The following is a 23,029-nucleotide window of genomic DNA, read 5'->3' on the forward strand; positions in this document are numbered from 1 at the left end:
CCCAGGCTCCTAAGAAGATCCTGGTTCATGTGAGTAAGAAAAAAGATAAAGAAACCTCCTTGAAAGCAGACAGTGTCTTATTGCAGCCAAAGTCCAGCCATCATTGAAAAAGTACTTTTAAGAATGCAGCACTCTGTCCTATGACAAAACAGATGTAAATAAAAAAAAAAGCAGAGGACAATGAAGATGTTGGGTAAGACAGTGTGATTGAAGAGCTTGGCTGAATAAAATATGGGAGTTGCACCAACAGCAGTGGGAAGGAAGATCATATCCAGTTCTGACAATTATTCTTCATAAAAAGGAGTGGAAGAGTAAATTTAAATAGTGATTACAGTAACTGGAGGATTGAAAATCAGAGCTTTGAGAGTAATCACATCAGAAAGATTACCTGTTTATCTCACCAAAACCAGAAGTTAAGAAATGGCAAGCACATGTGCCTACAAGTTAAAGCAAAACTGAAGAAGCTCGAGTTCCTTATGCCAGACAAAGCAGATTAAAGCCTGATGGTACAAAATGTGATGTGGAAGAAAGGGGCAGGTTTACAGCACCAAGGTACTACCATTAGAACCCTTTACCTACTGCTTCTAATGGATTTTGTCCTCTTATTTTTCTTGGCAACACAAGACTAGAATTTATGACTAAAAATCTATGACTAGGGCTGAAGCTTGAGTAATTGAAGTAGCATTTCATGCCTGTAAGCACCATGACTCACCTTATGCTCCCAGATAATCACAATATTATCCCATAAATGTTAAAAAATCTTTGTAAGCCTATAAACAAATGTTGCCAAAACCAACAACAAAGCTGACATTAACTAGCTCACTACCCATGTGCAGATCCAGGGTAACTCAACAGCTTTCAGTGTCTTCCAACTAGAATACAGAAGAAAAAGTAAAACCTATCCTACCACAGAGCAATCATTAACCTTGGTCAGATTCACTGTTTGGCAATTCATTCCTTAGAAAGAGCCTGGTATTCCAGCTATCCCAAGCATGATCTTACAAAGTATGGTGGGGTGAATCCCCATCACACAAAGCTATCCAGCAAGAATAACTCTGACGGCTCCATTTCCCTAAGAGGCCACTATACAATGTACAATAATGGACATTTCATTATTAAGTAAAAAAACAAACACCCCCCCCCAAAAAAAAACCAAACCAAACAAACAAACAAAAACCACACCACCAAAAAACAACCAAAACAAAAAGAGTGAGTTTCCCAAAAGTTTAAGTTTACAGCACGTCCTTTCAAAAGGAAACATCCAAAGAGCTGCTCAAAGATCCTCCCTGCATGAATGTCTATGTGTGATGTGAGGTTTTCTAGAGTTGCAGAGAGGATGCCCAGGTCCAGTACAAGCTCAGTTCAAGTACTTGGTCTTTTTCTGGGAGCTTCAAGGCAGGAAAGTGCTCTGCAGAGCCTTGGATTTGTGCTTGGTCTTGCTCTGTTTTAAGATATCTGTAGATGTTCTACACAAGAGAACTAGTCAGACTGGGGGAAAAAGGTAATATTAGAATACTGCCCTCTTTTTAACTGTTTAAAAACAGGTGGCAGAGTTATCAGAACCAGGGGACAACATTAATTTTGGAAATTCTAACTTCCCCATTACTTTGAAATCTAAAATCTAGAGGTCCTCAAAGACAAAAAAGTGCTGGATTAACAAAGTCCTTTGAAAGACACCTAGGTTTTGTATTGATTGCTTATCTGTCCCCAACTAAAACAGTACCTCCTGAGAACTACTTTGGTTTGAAAATTATACATTGCAATGCACATTCACAGTAGCACAGAAAGGAAGTAACATCTTTATTTCACTGAAACATAGATCAAAACAGACAGCAAAATTTACAAATGAAAGTCCTCTAAAAGATCAAATCCTCAAACTACATAAATGTTGCGTTTTATGGTTAGGGATTTAGCTTTGCTCTGAGGAACTTTTTCAAGAGCTACTGTCCCAAGGACTAGCACATTCTGGCACACTTTTTCCCAGCAAGCCATAACCAATTAAACCCCAAACCTGAGGATTCATGTAAGAACAAGATCTGATCCTAGGCAAGGAATGCTTTTCCCAGGCTACAGTCTGTGCAGCCCACTTGAATTCCTCCAGCTCCTGAGTGCTATTGTCCAGCAGACCTTTGCCACTGACAGGAACACCTGCTTCCACCCCAGCAGGCAGCAGTGACCTTCTCATGTTGCCACGTGGGAGGCAAGTGGACAGCATGGTGCAGATCAGAAGGCTCAAAAAGAGCACAACCTTTGATGTGCTAGCCTAGAAACATGTCAAATATCTATTTTAATTTCAGAACCAAATGACTGGAAGTTCTAGGAGCTGTCATTTGCTTTTCCTTCCAAATATAAATGCAGAGCTGCCTGAAGCTCCTTGCCAGACACAAACTAAGAGACTGTAGCAGGTTGAAAATGTGTCTGTCTACCTGTGAGTTGCAATTACTGCATCATATGGAGGATGCCCATGTCTCTTTAATGGAAAAGAAGCACTGGACCACATAACATACATATGCAGGACTTGAAAGAGAAATACAAGGTCAAGCCTACAACTGCAGTAACTCCCATAATTTAGATTCACACATTACGTGACCAAGGCTGAGCATTTTTCTGTTCTAGGCAAAATATATTGAACAGAGATGAGGTGCTACAGTCACAAAGCAAATGTGAGCTATAAAAATTGACCAACAAGCAGTAAATCTATGAGCAGCACATTTGTGACCTTCATCTCTGCTTCTCTTTCCCAACAGTAAAATCTTCCCTTAGAAAATATCTGTCCAGGAACAAAGTGCCATGGACAGAGGCATTAAAATCTCATGTTCAGCAAGCTGGCTGCTATTTAATGTAGTGGTTGAGTTCCCTCTGCCTTTCCTGTCCCTGATGGGCTTGAGAACAAACCTAGAAGGGTGAGAGTGCACATTTCTGTGTTACATTCATACACATCTTAATGAATTTGGTCATCAACACAAAGCAGAGAGATTGCTCATCTCAAAGACAGTTCAAACACAGAATCCTCCTCTATTTCCCCAGAAGTCTTTAGTATAACATAACTTTTCAGCACTTAAAAAAACTAAAAAATGTGAAAGGGTAAGGTAGGTCTCTTTGTACCAGCACAACTGAGTAGCTTAGAAAACAAGTTTAAATCTCATTATTCCCCAGGACATGATTTTCCCTCCCACTTGTTTGGGTTTTTTCCTGCCACAGAGGAGAAAGAAATTACAAGCACAAACCTAATATAAAACCTCTGACCACAGCACTGGTTCAGAAAATGTTGCAACTCCGTACTGCACCATGACTGGAGCACTGAAGATACTGGAGCAGCTGCAGACAAGTCACCAGTTGAGTGCTCCTCTCTAAGCACGTTTTAATTTGATATGAAAAGTATGGTACCATCAATCTTTTAGCCCCATTGAATAACAGCGTGTCCAAGGGAGCATGTAACCAAAATTAACATAAAAATGAAACAGCAGGAGGTGGTTCCTCTAAGGCCTATCCAGCCAGGCTTTTTTTGTGAACACTGCCTTGTTTGCATTTAGCATTGATGCAAGAGAAAACAGCTTAGCTAAACTGAAACTACATGAAACATTTAACACCAATTAAGTTTAAAAACCCCCCAAAACCAAAAAACCCAAACCAGATGGTGTGCAATACAAAGCCAAGCAAGAAGAGAGACAAAACAAGGAGAATATTTAACAAGATAAAAATACATGTATCTAAAACTGTGTAAGTACAGCTCAGTATCAGAATAAGAGCACTTGTTTATTAGGAAACAAGTTGAATAAGCTTTAGAAACTGATTATTTCAGGCAAATCAAGCTTATTGTTGAGGAAATGTATGTTATATATTCACAAAATATACTTTGCATTTGTCAACAAATCAGCAGTCTGTTAAAAAAACCCCAAACCAGAGCACAATTCATTACAAAGTCTGCATCATGCAGAGCTTTCCAAGTGTGTAATATCTTATTTTAAAACAGTATCGCTACAGAGGACTGATATATTAGCTTTTAAACATGACTAATACTGAAAATAATTACTATGTAGGCATCTACTGGCAAATAAAAAAGCAATGCCCCAGGCATTAATGCAGAGGACAAAACAGTACCAATCTAGAATGACACTGAAATATGTGAATATCCCATTATTTCAGATTGTCAAAACTTCCTGGCAGGTCAACAGCTGCTCAGAGGTAGAATGTAAACCCCCCCAGTTATCACTATCCTTTCTTTTGGGCATCTGAACATGCCATATTGCCAACAGTCAAAACTCTGGTAATTTCCAGCATGAACACAGGGAAAATGCTTATGCTTGCAAAGATAAATATAAATGGAATTACCAGAGCAAAGTCAGGGAAAAAGGTCTGTCTGCAAAAGGTCTACCTCAGAGTCAGCTCTTCATATTTGAGCAAACCACATTTATTAAAAAAAATTTTTAAAAACCCAAAAAAACCAAAAAACTCAAGTGAGCACAGAGAGAAGGACACTGTAACATTCCTTGAATTTCAAAGCACTATTTGGAATATTGTCTTTACGAAGAAATTATCATCTCTGCCTCTGCATTTAGGCCATATGTAACAAACTTTGGGTGTACCTGTACTATAAATGCTACCACTGATCTCCATTTAGCCAGCAGAGAAGGAAAACAGAACTACAAAACGAGTGGCAGCAAAACCCCCTTCCCAAGGATTAAGTTTTCAGTAGTGCTGTGGTTTCAGCAGCCGATGCTGGAGTTTTGTATTCCCAACAATTGTGCTAACCCTGTTACAATGAATTCTCCCACCTCATGTTATTACAGCAGAATAATGGAGGGGGCAACACCACCAAACACCAAAGGCAAACAAGGAAAAAAACCCTCCTGAACACCCTTTACACAACTGCTCCACTTCACATTTGCTTTCATCTATCTTGCTCTAAGGGATTGCAACAGACATCTTACCTGTAAAATATCAATTACAGTAATTTCACGATTACAGTAGTTTCACGAATACAAGCCGCACGGATTATAAGCCGCACCCCCGGTGCCTCGACAATGTTGCTGTCTTTGTCAATAGATAAGCCGCACCCCGAATATTAGCCGCACTTTCGTTCGTCGCGAGAATCCGTGCGCAGCTTTCACAAACTGGCCAATTAGTAACAGGATCGCGGCATAGCGGGCTTTACTGGCTCGGGGCGGGGCCAGGCAGGCTCGGCCCGCTCATGGTTGCTGACGGGGCCGGCCGGGTGGTGCTGCAGCCGCCGCCGGGCTCACTGGCCCCCCTCTCCCGTCAGCACCGCCCCGCCGCTGCGTTAACGTAGTCGCCCTGCCGGCGGCCCAGGCACTGCCGCCGCTGGCAGGCACGCCGCCCGCGTCGCCGCTGCGTTAACGTAGTCGCCCTGCCGGCGGCCCAGGCACCGCCGCCGCTGGCAGGCACGCCGCCCGCGTCGCCGCTGCGTTAACGTAGTCGCCCTGCCGGCGGCCCAGGCACCGCCGCCGCTGGCAGGCACGCCGCCCGCGTCGCCGCTGCGTTAACGTAGTCGCCCTGCCGGCGGCCCAGGCACCGCCGCCGCTGGCAGGCACGCCGCCCGCGTCGCCGCTGCGTTAACGTAGTCGCCCTGCCGGCGGGCCAGCCGCTGCCGCCGCCGCCAGGCTCGCCGGCCGCCCCCTCCCATCTGCACCGCCGCCGCGTTTCCTCGCCCTGGCCGGCACTGCAGGCCCCTGCACCGCCGGGCTCCCCCACGCTGCTGGCCCCAATTCTGCTGGGCTTCCCCCGCTGCCAGGCAGCCCCACCCGCCTGCCTTCCTGCTTCTGCCATGCTCCCCTGCACTGCTAGCCCCAGTTCTCCCGAGCTCCCCCGCCCTGCTGGCCCGGGCTCTGCCGCCCTCCCTGCCCCGCCCTGCTGGCTCAGGCTCTGCCGCCCGCCCCCCACACTGCTGGCCCCGCCTCTGCCAGGCTTTCCCACCTCAGCCGGGGCCGGCCGGGCTCCAGCTTGGCTTGGGGCTGCCGCGGGCTCTCACTTCCGTGTTGGCAGCTTTTAGAATTTTGTTAATAGATTAGCCGCCCCGGAATATTAGCCGCACTTCCGGGTTTCCACCAAAATTTTGGTCAAATTGGTGCGGCTTGTATTCGTGAAATTACTGTATAAGCCACACCATTTTGACTAAAATTTTGGTCCGAACCCACAGTGTGGCTTATAATCAGGTGCGGCTTATATACGGACAAAGAACAAAAAGTTGCTGTTTTAGTTTGGAGGACAGGTGTCTGCTGAGAAAGGCAGGAACTTCTCTTTGAAATGGAGAATGTAAACACCCTCTCTCCAAATTATTATAATTTGGAAATCAAGGGGCTTTCAGGCAAAAATATGGAAATTAGGAATAACAGTTCTTTTCTAGGGAAATCAAAATAGAAATACAGTACTACAAACAAACTCCAAACCCTGACAAAGTCAGAGTACAACCTGACACCCTGTCAGGCAGGGTGTTGGTAGCAGTCCCATTAAATGGTGGCTGCATCCTCCTGCAGTGACAGATGTGATTCAGTTGGAGCAGTGCTCCTGTACAAGGTGCAGTTTCCCTCTGGAGGTCCAGTGGTGATGTGGAGAAATCCGGTTTTCCACTGGAGTCCAGTGGAGAAAGGGGCTCCCTTAGTGTTCCAAAAATTCTGTTTTTATTTTGGGAAGAAATGTTGGGCTCTTCCCCCTGGCTGGAGCAACTTCCAATGGGATGCAGTAATTTTATCAGTCACACAGTGGGACTCAATGGTCATTAGCAGACAATGACTCCCTGGAGGAAGGATGGGGTGTGAAAAGATAAAGAACAATGCCCTGCCTGGTTTCAATGGATGGCCCATTAGCAGAATATCTGCCATTGAGATAAGGATCACTGCCCCCACCCTCAACAGATGGTGATAGAACAGATACCTTTTATCACACTCTGTATTGTAACATGCGGCTTATAATCAGGTGCAGCTTATGTATGGACAAAAAACCAAAAACTTGCCGAAACCCAGAAGTGTGGCTTATACTCAGTGCGGCTTATAATCGTGAAATTACTGTATTTAATAAAGGCTAACGTGAAGCACGAATACATTGCAACTCTTTCAAGAGGAATAAATACACAGCTACAGTTTATGCAGGCACACAAAGCCTTTTCCTTGTCTGAAGTGTTGAATTTACAGGTATAACTCCTTAATAAAAAAAAAAAGGCTCAAAACTTTTCAGTCACGGAAATAACTTTAATATGTGTGAAGAAAAAATACATCTATTGCAACCGGCAACTCTTGGCATTAATTGCAATTAATTACTTGGGAATTACTGCAGTCCACTTGTTTCAGCCTTTTCTTCCATTACGAGCTAAACCAATCTAAGATGAGACAAAACTGGATTAAAAAAACCTATCATGGTTTAGGGCACAAAATTTTGAAACAATTTTGATTTGGCTGCATCTTTAAAACTCGCAAAATCTGTTTTTAAGGTCTTATCAAGATGCAAGTCAAACAAACACATTAAAAACTGCTTAACAGCACATAAACACGAACACAGCTCCAACTCCAGGAATGCAATCTGCATTAACTTTCTCAAAAGTTAAAAACATATCCCAGAGGTTTTAAAGCTGAAGTGAATTGCATAGTGATACAAACAGAACAGTCTATGCCAGAAATACTTGGGAAGAAGGTTTCATGAAATGTTCTAATTCTTCGAGCAATTATCCCAATCTAGATTATCCTGAGCAGGATAGAGACTATTTATATGAGAATACTGTGACAGAAGGAGGAGAGAGTAGGTTTAGATCAGATATCAGGGAAAAATTCTTTATTGTGAGGCACTGGAATAGGTTGCCTGCAGGAGTTGTGGATGTCCCATCTCTGGAAGTGTTCAAGGCCAGGTTGGATGAGGCTCTGAGTAACTCTGAGGCTCTGGTCTAGTGGAACATATCCCTGCCATGGTATGGTGGCTGGAACTAGATGATCTTTAAGGTCCCTTCCAACCCAAACCATTCTATGTTTCTATAACTAATTGAGTTATGGAAGTGGTACACTTGAAGTAGAAAATTTGCATCTAAACAAGAGCCGTCATTTTTCACTCTTACATCAAAATAACAATTTTTTACATCACAGCTTCTTGTTTTTTGCAGTATTGAAGCCTAAATAACACTGTACTTCAAAGGAATTAATCTGAAAATTTAGGTTTTGTTGTTGCTGTTTGCTTGTGGTGGTTTTTTTTCAAATTAAAACCCACTACCTCAGCAAATCTCTGTTCAGCACACTTCTACTGACATAGCTAGAACTGAAAACGACAAAAATCTCTAGAAATACCTTACCCCCAGCAGCTTTACTCTTTTAAGGTAACAATAATGATGCCACTTACTACTTCAAATAATAAACCCAGAAACAATTTTATGCTTTTGACTGATGTTATACAGTAAGGCCAGCCGAACTAATTCCAGTTTCTCACCTAAGTTCCCCTCTCTCAAGTGTATGAATGACACTGTATTTCTGTACAAAATCAGGTAACAGTCCTATTTGCAATTAAATCCATTCCCTATTAAATTCTATGGACTTACATTCTAAGAATTATCCAACTATCAAGTTTCATTTACAACTGCTCAGGGTTGGACTCACACAGTTGAAGAAGATGCTGTTCCCAGTAATCCACAGCTCTCAAGTCATGGGAAAGAGGCAGCAGTGCTCTGTGGCATTGTACTCCCCACTTTGAAGAAGTTACTATAACATCACCTTATTGATCCATTTCAGTTTACACCAAGATTATTTATTGCTCCCTTAACAGTAGGCTCACAAATGAACAATGACAGACAGGCAGCCTGGAGAAGACACACACCTTCCTGATAAGCACAGATAAAGAGCTCTTAAAGCTTTGAGGTCCTGCATTCTTAAAAGTCAAATTCTTCCCTATGTAGTACCCCAAGCACACCATCAGGGTGTGCCTTCCACTTTTTAACAGCATTTCAGAACAAAATAACCATTTATCTGAAATCTGTTTATTCTGTTTCATGGTATTTACTATTCTAACAACTAACTTCAGTAAACAAGTTGTATTTTGCCTTGCACAGATGGTTTCAGACATAAGATACAAAGATGTTACAGCAGAAGGACAGTAATAGGTGTCAAAGATGTGAAAACAAAGTTTTACTGTACAGCCCAATAGTAACAAAAAGTAATCAACATGTCAGTACAAAATTGTAGGAAATTTGTGGGAAAAAAAGGCTGAAGTGGTGAAGGAGAAGTTCTGAACACAATAGCAGCACTCCTTCACACTTAGGACTGTGTGCAAATGCAGCAATAATACAATACCTGTATTTACGGAACAGAGGTAAGGAAACAGCAGATAAAGCTCAGTTCCTACTGTGACAGTCACAGGCCTGCCACCATCCTCTAAGAACAAGGCTTCTGTTGCTCAAGGAAAAGAGTCAGGTGTAGAGTTCATGCACTAATGCTACTCTTCAGCTTATACTACTGTTGACAGCTTGTCAATGAGATCATCAACAGTATTCACAAGGAGCTTTGTATCCTCCTTGTCACTCATCCGATGCTGGCCGATTTTGCGGAGGATAACATCCACGTCTTTGCTCAAAACACGGTCAGCAACTTGCATGGAGATCTGCCAGGGGACATCCCCATCCTCCATGCCGTGGATAAGGCGTACAGGACACGTCACAGGAATAGGACTATTCAGCACACAGTGATTTTCTGCTTCTCTGATAAAGTCATAGGTCAAGGAGTAATAGCCTGCCTCATTGTGCTTTGTTCGATACTTCCATTCACCCTTTTCTTCTATTTCTTTTTGTGCCTGCAAAAAAAGAGAGCAAAGAATAGATGAAACAGATGTTAGGAGTGCCTATGAGTACCACAACTTATTTCTGTTCTAAAAGCAGTAAAACTCCCCCAGGCATCAAAATTTCACCTTATTCATTTTTTATTAGCGAAAGGGTATTCCTGTTCTCCTCACAGCAACTGAGAAGACAAATCCCCTAGCATGTCACAAAAACTGCTCTTCAAACCTCTCCTGCAAATTAATCTAGTTAAAATTCACCAATGAGATGAAGTTTCTTAGCCAGAATCTACCAGAAAAGAGAAAGATGTATAGCCACCATGAACGGGAAATCTCGTTGTCTTCAATCACTTCACTGATCCTCAAACAAGGAGAAATCGTAGGGAAAAGACATTTTTCAGTGACCAGTCTTTTCAGTCTTTGCCACAATAGGTGTCTCTAAATACTGTATTTCAAGATTATTAAGTATTTTTAGATTCTGAATCCTAAATAGTAACACTGACACTACAAAGTACCTCAGAAAAAACCCAAAGAAATTCGGAAAATATTCTAAAGCACACATTATTTATTGCCACGTAACACCTCATTTACTTCCCTGAAGACTAGACATTATGACCATCAAGGAAGAATCTCAGAAAGGCAGTTCCCACTACCTAAATCTTAGTCTTTACAAACAAACTAATCTGAAGAATCTCCTTTCTATGTATACAAGCTGTGGCATACTCATCTCATCCAGTGCCACCTCAACTACTTTAGTGGCTTCTTCTCCATCCTTCAAAGCACAAGGATCCAATTCCAACACAAATATAAGATATTCAACACTGAAATCTAATGGACTGCCAACAGCAGGGATCTGGCTTCACATCCTCTAAACCACAGTAACATAAGTACAATCTGACTAATGCTCACACCAGTCTCATACTGTAAGCTTAGTCTAAGCACAGAAAACTTACCCCAAAATTTGCAGGAAAAGTACAGTTTAAATAACATAATTTCTTAAATTCTTGCTAAGATTTTTAGACTGCACAAATGCCAACCATCAATGTTTACCTCAATGGGAAGCCTCTTAAAAGTTGTTACAACGTGATCTGCTGCTACAGCTACTCCAACCAGAGCAGCTACTTTATCTGGGCGTGCTATCGCAGCGTGAAGCATCAGCCATCCACCCATGCTGGAACCCACCAGAATCTGGAAAAGAAAATCAGAAAAAAGAGAAGAAAATATAGTGTTTTACAGGAAATGGTTAATAGGTTTTTTTCTTCTTGCACATAGTATCAGTTTTCACTTGGTTTAACTATTTAAATCTTGGGCATAATCCTGCTGTCCTTACCCAGGCAGAACTGCTGTCACCTCCAGTGGAAATTTTGCCTGAGTAAGCACCACAAGATCTGGTATTTAATATTCTGTTTGGCATGGCTGGTTATTGCTGTCTGAGCCTGAAACACTGTAAACAAAATGAGAGTTGAAACAATTCAGTATCATATGAATACTTCTATGTTTCCTTCTCAAGAAAAATGCACATGGTAAAGGCTCAGTGCAGTGAAAGTAGTAAACAAAAGCAATTCATAATACAAAATTGTTTTAAACACAATACTAGGTATTTCTAGGTTTGTAGGAGATGCCAAGTTTCTCACAGTAAATTCTAAAGTAACTGAAAAAATCAAATATTGCTTCTCCTGCCTGTTTTTTAAAGCTATTTAATCATACGGAGTATCTTGTAACTTCCTGCAAATCCTTTAATTAATGCATCAGCATGGGACAGTGACACACTTTTTCATTAACAGGGCCACACTGCATTGGAACAATTCCCTGTCCCCTGGGAGGTGGCACCTCCACCATGAGGCTTTCTCAGACTCTTTGGGATGACAGCCCTGCTCTGAGCAGGAGATTCCAACAAACAACCTCCAGGAGCTTCTCATGCTTCCATGATTTTGTGACCTACCTGCTTGCAAAAGAGCTCCTATGAATACGACCTCTCAAATGATTCAGCTTGGAAGTGAGCAGGTGTCAGTTGTTCAGCAAAAGCTACTGTTGACCAGAGCTATTATGGCATATTTTTCATCAAGGTTCTACCCTGAGGGAAAAACAGCACTCTATATTTAAAAATAAAATATAACCTGTGGTCCTTCTGTAAGTTCATCCAGTATAGACAGAACATCTTTTCTCCACTTCCCAATTGTACACTCTTCAAATTTACCATCTGAACTTCCACATCCTGTATAGTCAAATCTGAAAAAATAACCATCAGCATGAAAGTCACAGGACTGTCTACAGCAACACAGACACTAACTAACTAAATACTACTGTATAATCAAATCAGCAGGGGACAAGAAACCAGTATTTTCTTACTTGGTCCTGTTTATCACTAGGACCAAAAATCACACAGAAATGGTTTTAATACAACAGACAAAACTAAGTTGCACAGCATTCTCTATCATTTTATAGAGCATCACAATTTACCAGAATAGACAGAATTTTTTCCTTGCAGACAAAAAACAAACCCTCACACACTTCAATTGTAAAGATCTTTTTAAATGTACAAACTTTTTCAAACACTGAACCCAAATGAGGCCTTATGACACAGGTTTCAATCTTGACTATCAAAGGACAGCATCACCAATCAGAGGCATGTTCTTCTAAACCCACAGAAGACACAGGGTAACTTAATCAGACTTGGCAGGTAAGGATAGTGCTCACAGTGGTAACTTAAAAAACAACTCCTTAATTTTTATTTTTTAAGCCTGCAGCCTGATTGTAACATGTAGCACTGGTTGGACTACAGAAAATCGGAGAATTTTCTGAATTACTTTCAGAATACATTCTCCTGATTTACCTCAGTCTCTCTACTGAGAGAAATCCTACACTTAGAAGTGGAAGAAAGACTTATCTTGTAAACAAGCTCCCTTAGCACAGAGAGCACCCCAATCCAAATGCCAAAGTTTACTTATTTGTGTCAAACCCCTTCCTACAACCCGTGAGACTGGTTCCATTTTCTCAAGAACAACACTCCTCTATGTACCTGATGAAGGCATGACCTAATGATTTGCAGAAATCTTCAAGGGCAGTTGCTTTTTGACCATTCATATTTGAATTGAAGCCTGGAAGGAAAATAACCCCTGGATTCCTCCCTTTAAGTTTCTGATAAGCAATATTTGGTCGATCTGGTCGAGTAAGAAAGCTGACGGATGACTTGAGCCTGCAAACTAATAAGAGAAGCTGTTTAGTACAATCATCATTATAACCTTGGCAGAAACACAAGTTCTGACAAACCCAGGATTTGGCAAATATGGACATACTACATGAAAAGAAGGTATTTTGGCTCAAGAAAGAAGAAAAAAGCATCTCCTATATTGTTTAATGACTGACAAGTACTGATGAACCTGAATGAGAAAGTTTATTGTGATTCATTCTCAAATCATTAAATACCAACCACATAGAGAGTTCACTCAGAAATTAGCAAAGTGGTTTGACTGAAAATGAACACTAAGGCTCCCTAGACTTCATCAGTCTCATGTTTCACACCATCTTGAATACATTTACTCATTTCACAAAAATATCTTCCCATTCAGTATCTGCTTAGTTTAACCTTTTATTTTCAAAAAGCCTAATTTTGAGACTAAAGTACTCTGTGCAATGGAAATTTACATGAGGTGACAAATTTTTCATGAAAATTAAAACTGAAGGACAAAACTGCACCTTTATCAAAACCCCGGATCCACACAATTTATGGAGATATAGGGGCAAGTTGATAATCAAGAACTGGGAAAGAATCTTGTGACTAACTTTTTCATCATGATGGGCATAAAACAACATTAGCATTGTTTGAATCAAATGAAATAAATAACATCAAACAAGGAAATAAGATTAACAGAGGAAATGCTAACTAATTAATAATTCTGCTGAATCTCAACAGCTGCTACAGGATTTAATCTAACTTTAGCAGTCAGTTGTACCTCTGCTGCAGGTGAGGACAAGTAATTAGTAGAGAGCTGTTAAGGAGACTTAATCCAGTGTATTATCCAACTCAGCAAGGTAATTTGTTCAACTGAAAGCTTGGTCAAGTCTTCTAAGACTTTGACACTCTTAATTCTTAGATTAAAAGATAACTGGCTCTTCAACAGGGGGCACAGAAACTGTGCAATCCAAAAAAACCATCAGGGCTTCCTAGGGGTGGATAAATAGTGCAAAATCCAGGCCCTGACAATATCACACCACTTTGTCCTGCAGCCCTGAGTTCTGTTTCGTCACTATAAGAGAGATTACATTTGAGGGGTTTTGGGGGCTTGGTTTGTTGTTAAACTTGGACGTGCATGAGTAAGTGTGGATACATACAACAGGGTGCAGAGCTAGCATTCAGCACCTTCCTACAGTCCAACAGAAATTGTATCATTTGTATAGATTAAAACCATTAAACTGCTCCTCAAACAATGAGGTAGTTCTTTATCTTACTGAGGCATGAGTTGTTTATAATGCTGAATGACTTCCACAGTAAAGGTATTCAGATGCATCCACACTGTGACTTTTAATCTGTGTGTGTCTCTCACTAAGCCAGTCACTTCTTCAAGTGCTAGTAAGAGGAGACACACCAAGAAGCACTAAATTTAATAGAAAAATTATTGGGAGCATTTTTCTCCCCCTTAAGCCCTGACAGCCATCTCTGAAGCCACTTGTCTTCCATGCTGCAGCACTCTGGAGGTGTCCTCAAATTACTTTGACACTGGGCAGGGTTCTAACTGCAGCTACAAGACACAACCACTGTCTAAGCCATTTCACAAACTATTCTTCCATTTAACAAGTTAATGGAAGCACCAGCAACAATCCCAACCTGAATAATGCAAACCCTAAAGCAACCATCGCAGCCAACCCAAAAGCACAGCTCAATACAGTCACCCTTTCAGATTCCTCTTTAGATAAAACATCAGCAGCTGCCCAGTAATTTCTCCTCCTGATTTTAGGAAAGATCTTGGTAAAAGCAGGGAAGCATTTCTGAAGGGTGCAAGGCAGGTATTAGTTTATAAAAGCACGTTACACACAGAAGGTGATAGCTACAGGAAGACCATGGGACCCTTGCCTGATGGTATCTATGGAATTCTCTCCATATAGGAGTCGCTGTGCATATTATGAACACCAGAAACTGTGACTGAGACCGGTGTTACATTACACATCAAAGCCAAAGAAGCTCCCTGAACAACTCTGGGTATGTTCCTGCATGACCTCCCCACTGCCAGCAGCAGCAGATTAATGCTGCTGCGACAGGTAATGGATTCAACTCTGTCCACACTTGGTTTCCATTCCAGCAGGAACTGCTGCCTGGCCTGGTCCCAAAGCACCTAAAGACACGCTCAAAATAAACAGATACTCTGATAATGTTACTGTTATAAACACACAGAAAGGGAGAAAACCACAGCAACAAAATCCCACTGGATTCAAGCTTTTATGCACCTACAAAATGTGCAGCCCTAGTGGCAAATAAGTTTTACCCATTGAGCAATCTTAGATAAGATTCATCTGTCCAATTAAAGGCAATGAATAAACTCAACAGGTCAGACAAGCACGGCGTCTGATACATCAAGGGACTCTGCGTGTTTGGGCAGGGACCGATATCACTCAGGAGTGGATGCCAGCAAAGCTTTTCTGTGCCTGGCGGAGCTTAAACAGGGCAGGCACTTTCCACACCTGGCCGAGCAAGCTGCGCACGAATCCCAGCTCCTCAAAATGCACCGGGGCAAGAGCTGAGCGCCAACAAAACACACGTGGGAAAGCAGCTGCCCTGTGCACAGACCCCGAGCCCCGCGGCGGGCCTGGCGGGGAGGAGAAGCCGGTCAGGAGCCCCGTCGGAAGGGACCCGAGCTGAAGAAGCCCATCCGCACCAGAGGGCCGCGCCCGGCCCCTCCCGATGGAGAACGGGAGCAAAGGTGGCCGAGAGCCGCCCGTCACGGCCGGCACCGACACACATCCTGTCCCCTCCGACTGGCACCCCTTCTGCTCCGAGCTGCCCGCGGCCCTTCCCTTACCCAGGAGCGCCCGGGCCGCCCTCAGCGGCGGCAGCGATCCCCGCAGGGCCGGGGCGCGGCCCGCCCGCACCAGCGCTCCCGCCATGGCCGCCATGGCCGCCGCCAGCGCACGCGCCGCCCGCCTGCCCCGCCTGTGGAGCGGCGGCCGGGGCGGGGCGGGCAGGGGGCTGCGGTCGGGGCCGAGCCGCCCTGGGAAACCGCGGGTTTGTCAAGGAAAAAAGCCAAGAGATGGAGTTTTTGTTTCCCTGCGTGCGTGTTTGCCCCGATTCCACTGTGCTTTGCAGCCAAGGCCAGAGGTGTGCACGGGGAAGAGCACTGCCTGCACGTCGAGGGAGGTGATCCTGCCCTAGTGAGGACACGGAACTCTGGAGTGCTTTGTCCAGTTCTGAGCTCCTCCGGACAGGAGGGACACGGAGCTCCTGGAGCGGGTTCTGTGGCAGGCAATGAGGGGGATTGGAGCACCTCCCTTGGGAGGAGAGGCCGAGGGAAAGGCCTGGGCCGGTTCAGCCTAGAGAAGAGACCTCATTAATGGGCTCACACCTCCTCACCTTCCCTCAGCCTTGGGTACAGGAGCCAAAAGTACATATTTATGCACTGTACCTCTTATGTACAGGCCATGTGTCTTGGGTTACAATACAGAGTGTGATAAAAGGTATCTGTTCTATCACCATCTGTTGAGGGTGGGGACAGTGATCCTTATCTCCACGGCAGATATTCTGCTAATGGGCCATCCATTGAAACCAGGCAGGGCATTGTTCTTTATCTTTTCACAACCCATCCTTCCTTCAGGGAGTCATTTTCTGCTCATGGCCATTGAGTCCCACTGTGTGACTGATAAAATTACTGCATCCCATTGGAAGTTGCTCCAGCCAGGGGGAAGAGCCCAACATTTCTTACCAAGATAAAAACAGAGGTTTTGGGACACTAAGGGAGCCCCTTTCTCCACTGGACTCCAGAGAAAAACCGGATTTCTCCACATCACCACTGGACCTCCAGAGGGAAACTGCACCTTGTACAGGAGCACTGCTCCAACTGAATCACATCTGTCACTGCGGGAGGATGCAGCCACCATTTAATGGGACTGCTGCCAACACCCTGCCTGACAGGGTGTCAGGTTGTACTCTGACTTTGTTTCTTTGTAGTACTGTATTTCTATTTTAATTTCCCTAGTAAAGAACTGTTATTCCTAATTCCCATATTTTTGCCTGAGAGCCCCTTGATTTCAAAATTATAATAATTTCGAGAGAGGGGGTTTACATTCTCCATTTCAAAGAGAAGCTCCTGCCTTTCTTAGCAGACACCTGTCCTCCAAACTAGAACACCATGACAGCCACAAAGAAAATAATAATAAAATCTCCAAATCCTTTAGATTGGAAAAGTTCTCAAATATCATCGAGTCCAAACTTTGACCAAATACCACCACATCAACTAGACCGGTATGCATCGTGTCCAGAAATTTCTTGAATGGCTCCAGAGATGTCCCTCCATCACCTCCCTGGGCAGCCCATTCCAATGCTTGACAACCCCTTCTGTGAAGAAATTCTTCGTGATGTCCAACCTCCCCTGGCACATGAAAATGAATGCTAGGAAAGGCCAGTGCCTGCCAAGGTAAGGGTGTTTTCCCACAAGCACCAAGCCAGCACCTGTAGGTCATGGGACACAGCAGAGGAGGTTTTTAAGACTCAGACTCTGTGGTTTGCAATTGCTCGAGAGCCTTCAGGGTGAGCAGGAATTTGACTCCTAGGCAGGTAAGCTTGAAGGGCTTTTATCATCAGTGACCACCATGCTCTCCTTATGTTGTCTTGATCTATATGACACTACAGAACCCACCCCACTTCATGATGATGATGGCAAACCTAGTGAAAACAAATCAGTCATAAAACCGTGCTGGTTTTATTTCCACAGTGAGTTAATACTCCCATTCAGGTCATGCCTAAGTCAAATACTGGGAAAACTTCGAAATCCTTAAACTCAAGCAATTTCTGGTTTGCAGTTACCCCCCAAAAAATTGTCAATATCCGATAACCAAAGGTGGTGATAAATTTTTCAAACGGCTTCATAAAAAAAGGAAAATATTATGCACATACAGAAAACAGACTACACTCCTAATTTCACTGCCCTCCAAAAGATTATTTTCCATAGCTCTTTTATAAGAAAATACATGGAATAGTTCAATTCAGTGTTATTGAGAAATACGGTATTGTTTGCACAACTGTATACAACTATTTAAAAGACAAGCACATGTCTCAGGATAATGCAGCAAGAAAATATTTGAAACAAGTGTATTTTTAAAAATGTTTATTGAAATGCCTTCATTGCATCATGCAGGATATAAAAATTATTAGAAAACCTTTATAACTATACTTAGGAGTAAAATCAAGATACATCAGGGAAAAATAATAACTGTATAAACAAAAGCAATTTACTTGATAGTGTTTTAAATTATAGATTGCAGGTTGTGATCTGCACAGATGATAACAGCTATCTTGCAACAACAGTCTCTTCTTTTATGATTCAAGTCGAAACTGGTATTTGTCATGCTAGAACAACCACATCGCTTGTGTATACCACGAACCTGTTCATTACAGTTACAGGGTTTAAAAAGTATAACAAAAATATTCTGCCAGCATACTTCTATTCTGTTTTCAGTTTATTTGTTCAGTCAAAAGCCATTAACTTTTCATAAAGGAAGAAAAGACGCTAATGTGCTTTCTTCTAGTACACAAACCACAGAGTGTGTAAGTTTCAGTTACTGAAACAGAACCTCTTTAAAGTCATGACACTTTCTTGAAGTTAATTTTAATTAAATAGTTTATATTTTTGCAATATTACTCAAGGACTTGGAGGTGATTTTAAAATGGGAGACCACTGCACCCTCAGTATCTTTGCTGTTTTAGGAATCTCAATCCCTACTGCTTCAAACTTTCAGGGGTTTTTATTCATACACTGCTTAGTGTAAACTCTTAGAACTCACTTCTTTTTATTATATTTGACAGCATTATTCTGTGCAGATATATGTTAAACAACAAAACAACTCTCTGGAACTGAAAGCTTGGCTCCAAAGAATTCAGATAGGTAGAGACTTTGGTGCTGGCTTCAAGGCAGGCAATGCTTGAGAGATTTCCATAGTGTTAACTTGGCACAGAGTAAGATTAGAACCACACTGGGACCTTAAAACATTAAAAAAAAATTGCTGTAGGGTCCAGAATCAGCTTATTCTGTTCAACAGGGAAGATTAAAAAAATCTCTCTTTGTGAGGAAGTTAATACATGTGTTTCCATTTCTCATCCTTGTGGAAAAAAATGCATCTTTATAAAGCTATCCTTTTTTTTTTTGTTGAGCTCCATAGATGCAAACTTTAAACATACAGTTGTTGCCATGAAGTGTTTGAACACAGAATATAACAATTTAATTACATTAAAAGTCATTAAGAGTTTTGGCACTGTCCCCTTACAGAAAGTTAGGTACAAGTAACAATATGAAAATGTAAGGGAATCATGTAACTCTTTGGCTCTGTTGTAACGCTTAACTACTAAGGCAAGAACTGTGTGTACCTTAGGGCTGCCTTTTTGTTTGTATTTTTATAAAATACTTGACTTAAAGTTTTAAAAAGTCACCTAATCATCTATAAATGTCAAATGCTGCATATTAAAATATATGCTCATTACACTTTTTGTTTCACTACAGAATTTTTGCATACCAATGAGAACACACACACATGTAAACTGTTCAGTATAAATTTATGAAGACATTCTCATAAAGAGAATTTGTATAAGAGAATTTGTAGGAACATCATTCAATCAAGATGCTGTAATTAAAATTGCCTGATTATCCATTTTGGAGCACTATGATTCTCTCAACAGCTTTAGCTCATTCATTCCTGTAAAGATCAACTACAACAGATAACACCCCCCCGCCCTTTTCAATGCATTTGTAACCCCCTCTGAGTTTTTGGGTGAGGTTTTGGGTGCATATTATAAGGAGGACGTTTCAGGGTGTTATTCACTGGCTTTTCAGCTGTCACTAGCTATGGCTAACTTCATTAGTTACGTTATTGCAGGATGCCCTGTTGCTCCCCTTTTATTATAACATGAAGTGGGTGTAGCCTTCCGCGCCTGTAACAATCACATCCATCCATATCCTCATGGCTTCTGGAGAAGGAGCAACCATGTAGTAGATGCGGTCATGGGTCTTAACACTGAAGGTCAGCAAGGGGTTGGGACTCTAGAATAAAACACAAAGAACATATCAAAAGAGTGAATTCAGCACCAGTTATTAGTACCAGAAGTGGAGATGCTTACAGGGATATTTATGAATAGGATTAAAAGGAAAGATAAAATGCTGTGCACTGGATCTTATATTGCACCAGAGATACATTTAAAGTGTTTGCAGCCACCATAAACACCTTTTACAGCATCTCCCCAGTAGACTATTGTACGGTACTACAGGGCTCCAAGCTGTTGTTTCATGCCGAAATAACTAACTCCCCCACTCTGTCCAGTGGCTTTCACAAATTGTTCACAGCTTATTAAAATTACAGATGAGAGGCAGGGGGTGCCATGAGCTGCTGGCACAGTTAACTCCATCCCTGGCACAGAGGCATGCAGCCAGCCCTTGACTTGTCCAAGCCACTGACTTCAGTGGTCTTGCCACTGGGCTAAGGAACTCCTTGAAGCAAATCCCACTTTGCAGGTAGACACTTATCTCTGCTTCCATCAGTATTAAAAAACCCCGAAACACTGCTGATCACTGATTAGCTTCCTCTTCCTTTTCATCCACCCCAGGGTTCTTTTTAGCATTTAGTATTTGTTTCTTTTATTTTTCCCCAATAATGTTAGTTCTCCCTTTAATTTTACAGCAGCTACCATGCTTTGGGTACTCTATGTGATATGTGGTTAAAACAGCAATAACAAAGTTTACCTTATATGCATTCTTTAGATGATCATAATAGACTTCTTCAATAGCTTGAAAATATATTACACCTTTTAATTTAGTTTCGTGTTTGTCTAAAATGGAAAAGAGAGAATGACTTCAGAACTGAAATGAACAGTAAAAAGCAAAAGCTTAATTTGCATTTCCATATGTTCAGCTGATAAATAACTGACTTTCAGTTCTTCTGGAATCCCAGGAAACCTTCAACCTTTTTTACTAGTTTGTTGGTTTTGTTAAGAGATGTATTTTTTATTTTAATATGTCTTCTTTTTCACCTAGTTTCCAAGGATAAAAGCTTTTGTAATTTCCTCATCTATTTGCAAGTCACTCCCTTCACTGAAGTGTCTAAATGTTATGGAGGGTATTAGCTCACAGAAGGACAGGTGTCTCTCAGATTCATCTACTCTTCCAATTCCATAAAAATCAGCAAGACTTCAGACAGGCTAAGACCTCCAGTTTGCCTTCAAGGGAAAACTGTAACAGTAATCAAATTTTCAGTACAATCTGACAGCAAAGCTTTGTGCATGTACTTTTTTAAAAAAATGCTTCTTCACATGTGAACTTAAGAGTCACCATTATAATTTTTCCCTAGAAAAAGCAGGGCAGTGTGGCATCCACCCTCCGTTTTCCTGCAGTGGAGAGAGAAATTGTTAAAAAGCATCCCAACTGCATGTGGACACTGAATATGAAACTTCCTTTCACTGCCAGCACTTCTGTATTAGGGGAATATAATGTTTTCTGCCCCCAAGTCATGGTGTCATCTCAATACTGAACAGTCATGCAGAACATCTTTATCAGTCCCATGAGGGATTCTGCTGTCATTTAAACACTTGGGGAACTCAGCTTACATCCTGTGTGTAGCTGCAGGCAATTCTGAAAGCTTCATATGATGGCAAAATGAAATCCCAGAGAGCACGCGATGCAGCTTTGGGAATCTTTCTGCCAGTCCCCAGAGAAGCAGAACTGAAGCACTGAGGCATGGGATTATGAGATTACAGCACACTTACACTGAGATAAACACAGAACTATACAAAGTGTGATGTCTGCTGTCTGTGCACTACAAGTAAGCAGGGGATCCATTCTCTTTCCAAGCCCCACCTGGGGCTTGGTTACCAGACTATTTCAGGTACCCACAAGCTGCCACCGAAAGCGTCTTGGCAGAGTTCCCTGAATGCTTCAATTCAGAAAGTGCAGATGCTTCAGTCGCTGCACTAAGCTGTCAGACTTCAGGGTAAGTTCTTGGTTCAGTGCACTGGCAGAACTAAAGCATACTCAGAGTTCAATTACAGTAGTTTCACGAATACAAGCCGCACGGATTATAAGCCGCACCCCCGGTGCCTCGACAATGTTGCTGTCTTTGTCAATAGATAAGCCGCACCCCGAATATTAGCCGCACTTTCGTTCGTCGCGAGAATCCGTGCTCAGCTTTCACAAATTGGCCAATTAGTAAGAGGATCGCGGCATAGCGGGCTTTACTGGCTCGGGGCGGGGCCAGGCAGGCTCGGCCCGCTCATGGTTGCCGACGGGGCCGGGTGGCCCAGCTCAGCGCCACGGCTCGGCGGGGCTGGCCGGGTGGTGCTGCCGCCGCCGCCGGGCTCGCTGGTCCCCCTCTCCCGTCAGCACCGCCCCGCTGCCGCGTTCGCTCGCCCGGCTGGCAGGGCTGCCGCCGCCGGGCTCGCCGTCCGCCCCGCTGCCGCTTTCGCTCGCCCCGCTGCCGCTTTTGCTCGCCCCGCGCCGCGCCTCGCGAGCGCCGCGCCCGCCCCGCGCCCGCCCCGCGGCGGCGCTCTCGCGGCTCGCGGCGGCGCTTTCGCGGCTCGCGGCGGCGCTTTCGCGGCTCGCGGCTCGCGGCGGCGCTCTCGCGGCTCGCGGCTCGCGGCGGCGCTCTCGCAGCTCGCGGCGGCGCTCTCGCGGCTCGCGGCTCGCGGCGGCGCTTTCGCGGCTCGTGGCTCGCGGCGGCGCTTTCGCGAGCGGCGGCGCTTTCGCTCGCCAGGCGGCAGGGCTGCCGCCGCCGCCACCAGGCTCGCCGGCCGCCCCCTCCCGTCTGCACCGCCGCCGCGTTTCCTCGCCCTGGCCGGCACTGCAGGCCCCCGCACCGCCGGGCTCCCCCACGCTGCTGGCCCCGATTCTGCTGGGCTTCCCCCGCTGCCAGGCAGCCCCACCCGCCGGCCTTCCTGCTTCTGCCATGCTCCCCTGCACTGCTAGCCCCAGTTCTCCCGGGCTCCCCCGCCCTGCTGGCTCAGGCTCTGCCGCCCGCCCCCGACACTGCTGGCCCCGCCTCTGCCAGGCTTTCCCACCTCTGCCGGGGCCGGCCGGGCTCCAGCTTG

At 43.6% G+C, this 23,029-nt stretch overlaps 2 protein-coding genes across 10 annotated transcripts in view; both read right to left on the reverse strand.

Moving 5' to 3' along the window:
• Window positions 1-8,717: 8,717 nt before the first annotated feature.
• On the reverse strand, window positions 8,718-15,867 carry ABHD10 (abhydrolase domain containing 10, depalmitoylase). Its single transcript, XM_033052746.1, has 5 exons — window positions 15,774-15,867; window positions 12,779-12,962; window positions 11,877-11,988; window positions 10,810-10,947; window positions 8,718-9,777 (listed from the first exon to the last, which is right to left on the reverse strand). The coding sequence occupies exons 1-5, from the start codon at window positions 15,865-15,867 to the stop codon at window positions 9,436-9,438; spliced, it is 870 nt and encodes a 289-aa protein (XP_032908637.1). The 3' UTR covers window positions 8,718-9,435.
• Window positions 15,868-18,056: 2,189 nt separating this feature from the next.
• PHLDB2 (pleckstrin homology like domain family B member 2) overlaps window positions 18,057-23,029 on the reverse strand; it is a 67,030-nt gene continuing 62,057 nt past the window's right edge. For all 9 annotated transcript variants that reach the window (XM_033051585.1, XM_033051593.1, XM_033051587.1 and 6 more), the window contains 2 exons: window positions 20,694-20,779; window positions 18,057-19,997 (listed from right to left, as the gene is read on the reverse strand). In XM_033051585.1, the coding sequence (XP_032907476.1) occupies window positions 19,857-19,997; window positions 20,694-20,779 (227 nt within the window). In that variant the 3' untranslated portion in view covers window positions 18,057-19,856. The remainder of the gene's footprint in view (window positions 19,998-20,693; window positions 20,780-23,029) is intronic.

Source organism: Catharus ustulatus, chromosome 2 (genome assembly GCF_009819885.2).
Source record: "Catharus ustulatus isolate bCatUst1 chromosome 2, bCatUst1.pri.v2, whole genome shotgun sequence".
Classification (NCBI taxonomy): domain Eukaryota; kingdom Metazoa; phylum Chordata; class Aves; order Passeriformes; family Turdidae; genus Catharus; species Catharus ustulatus.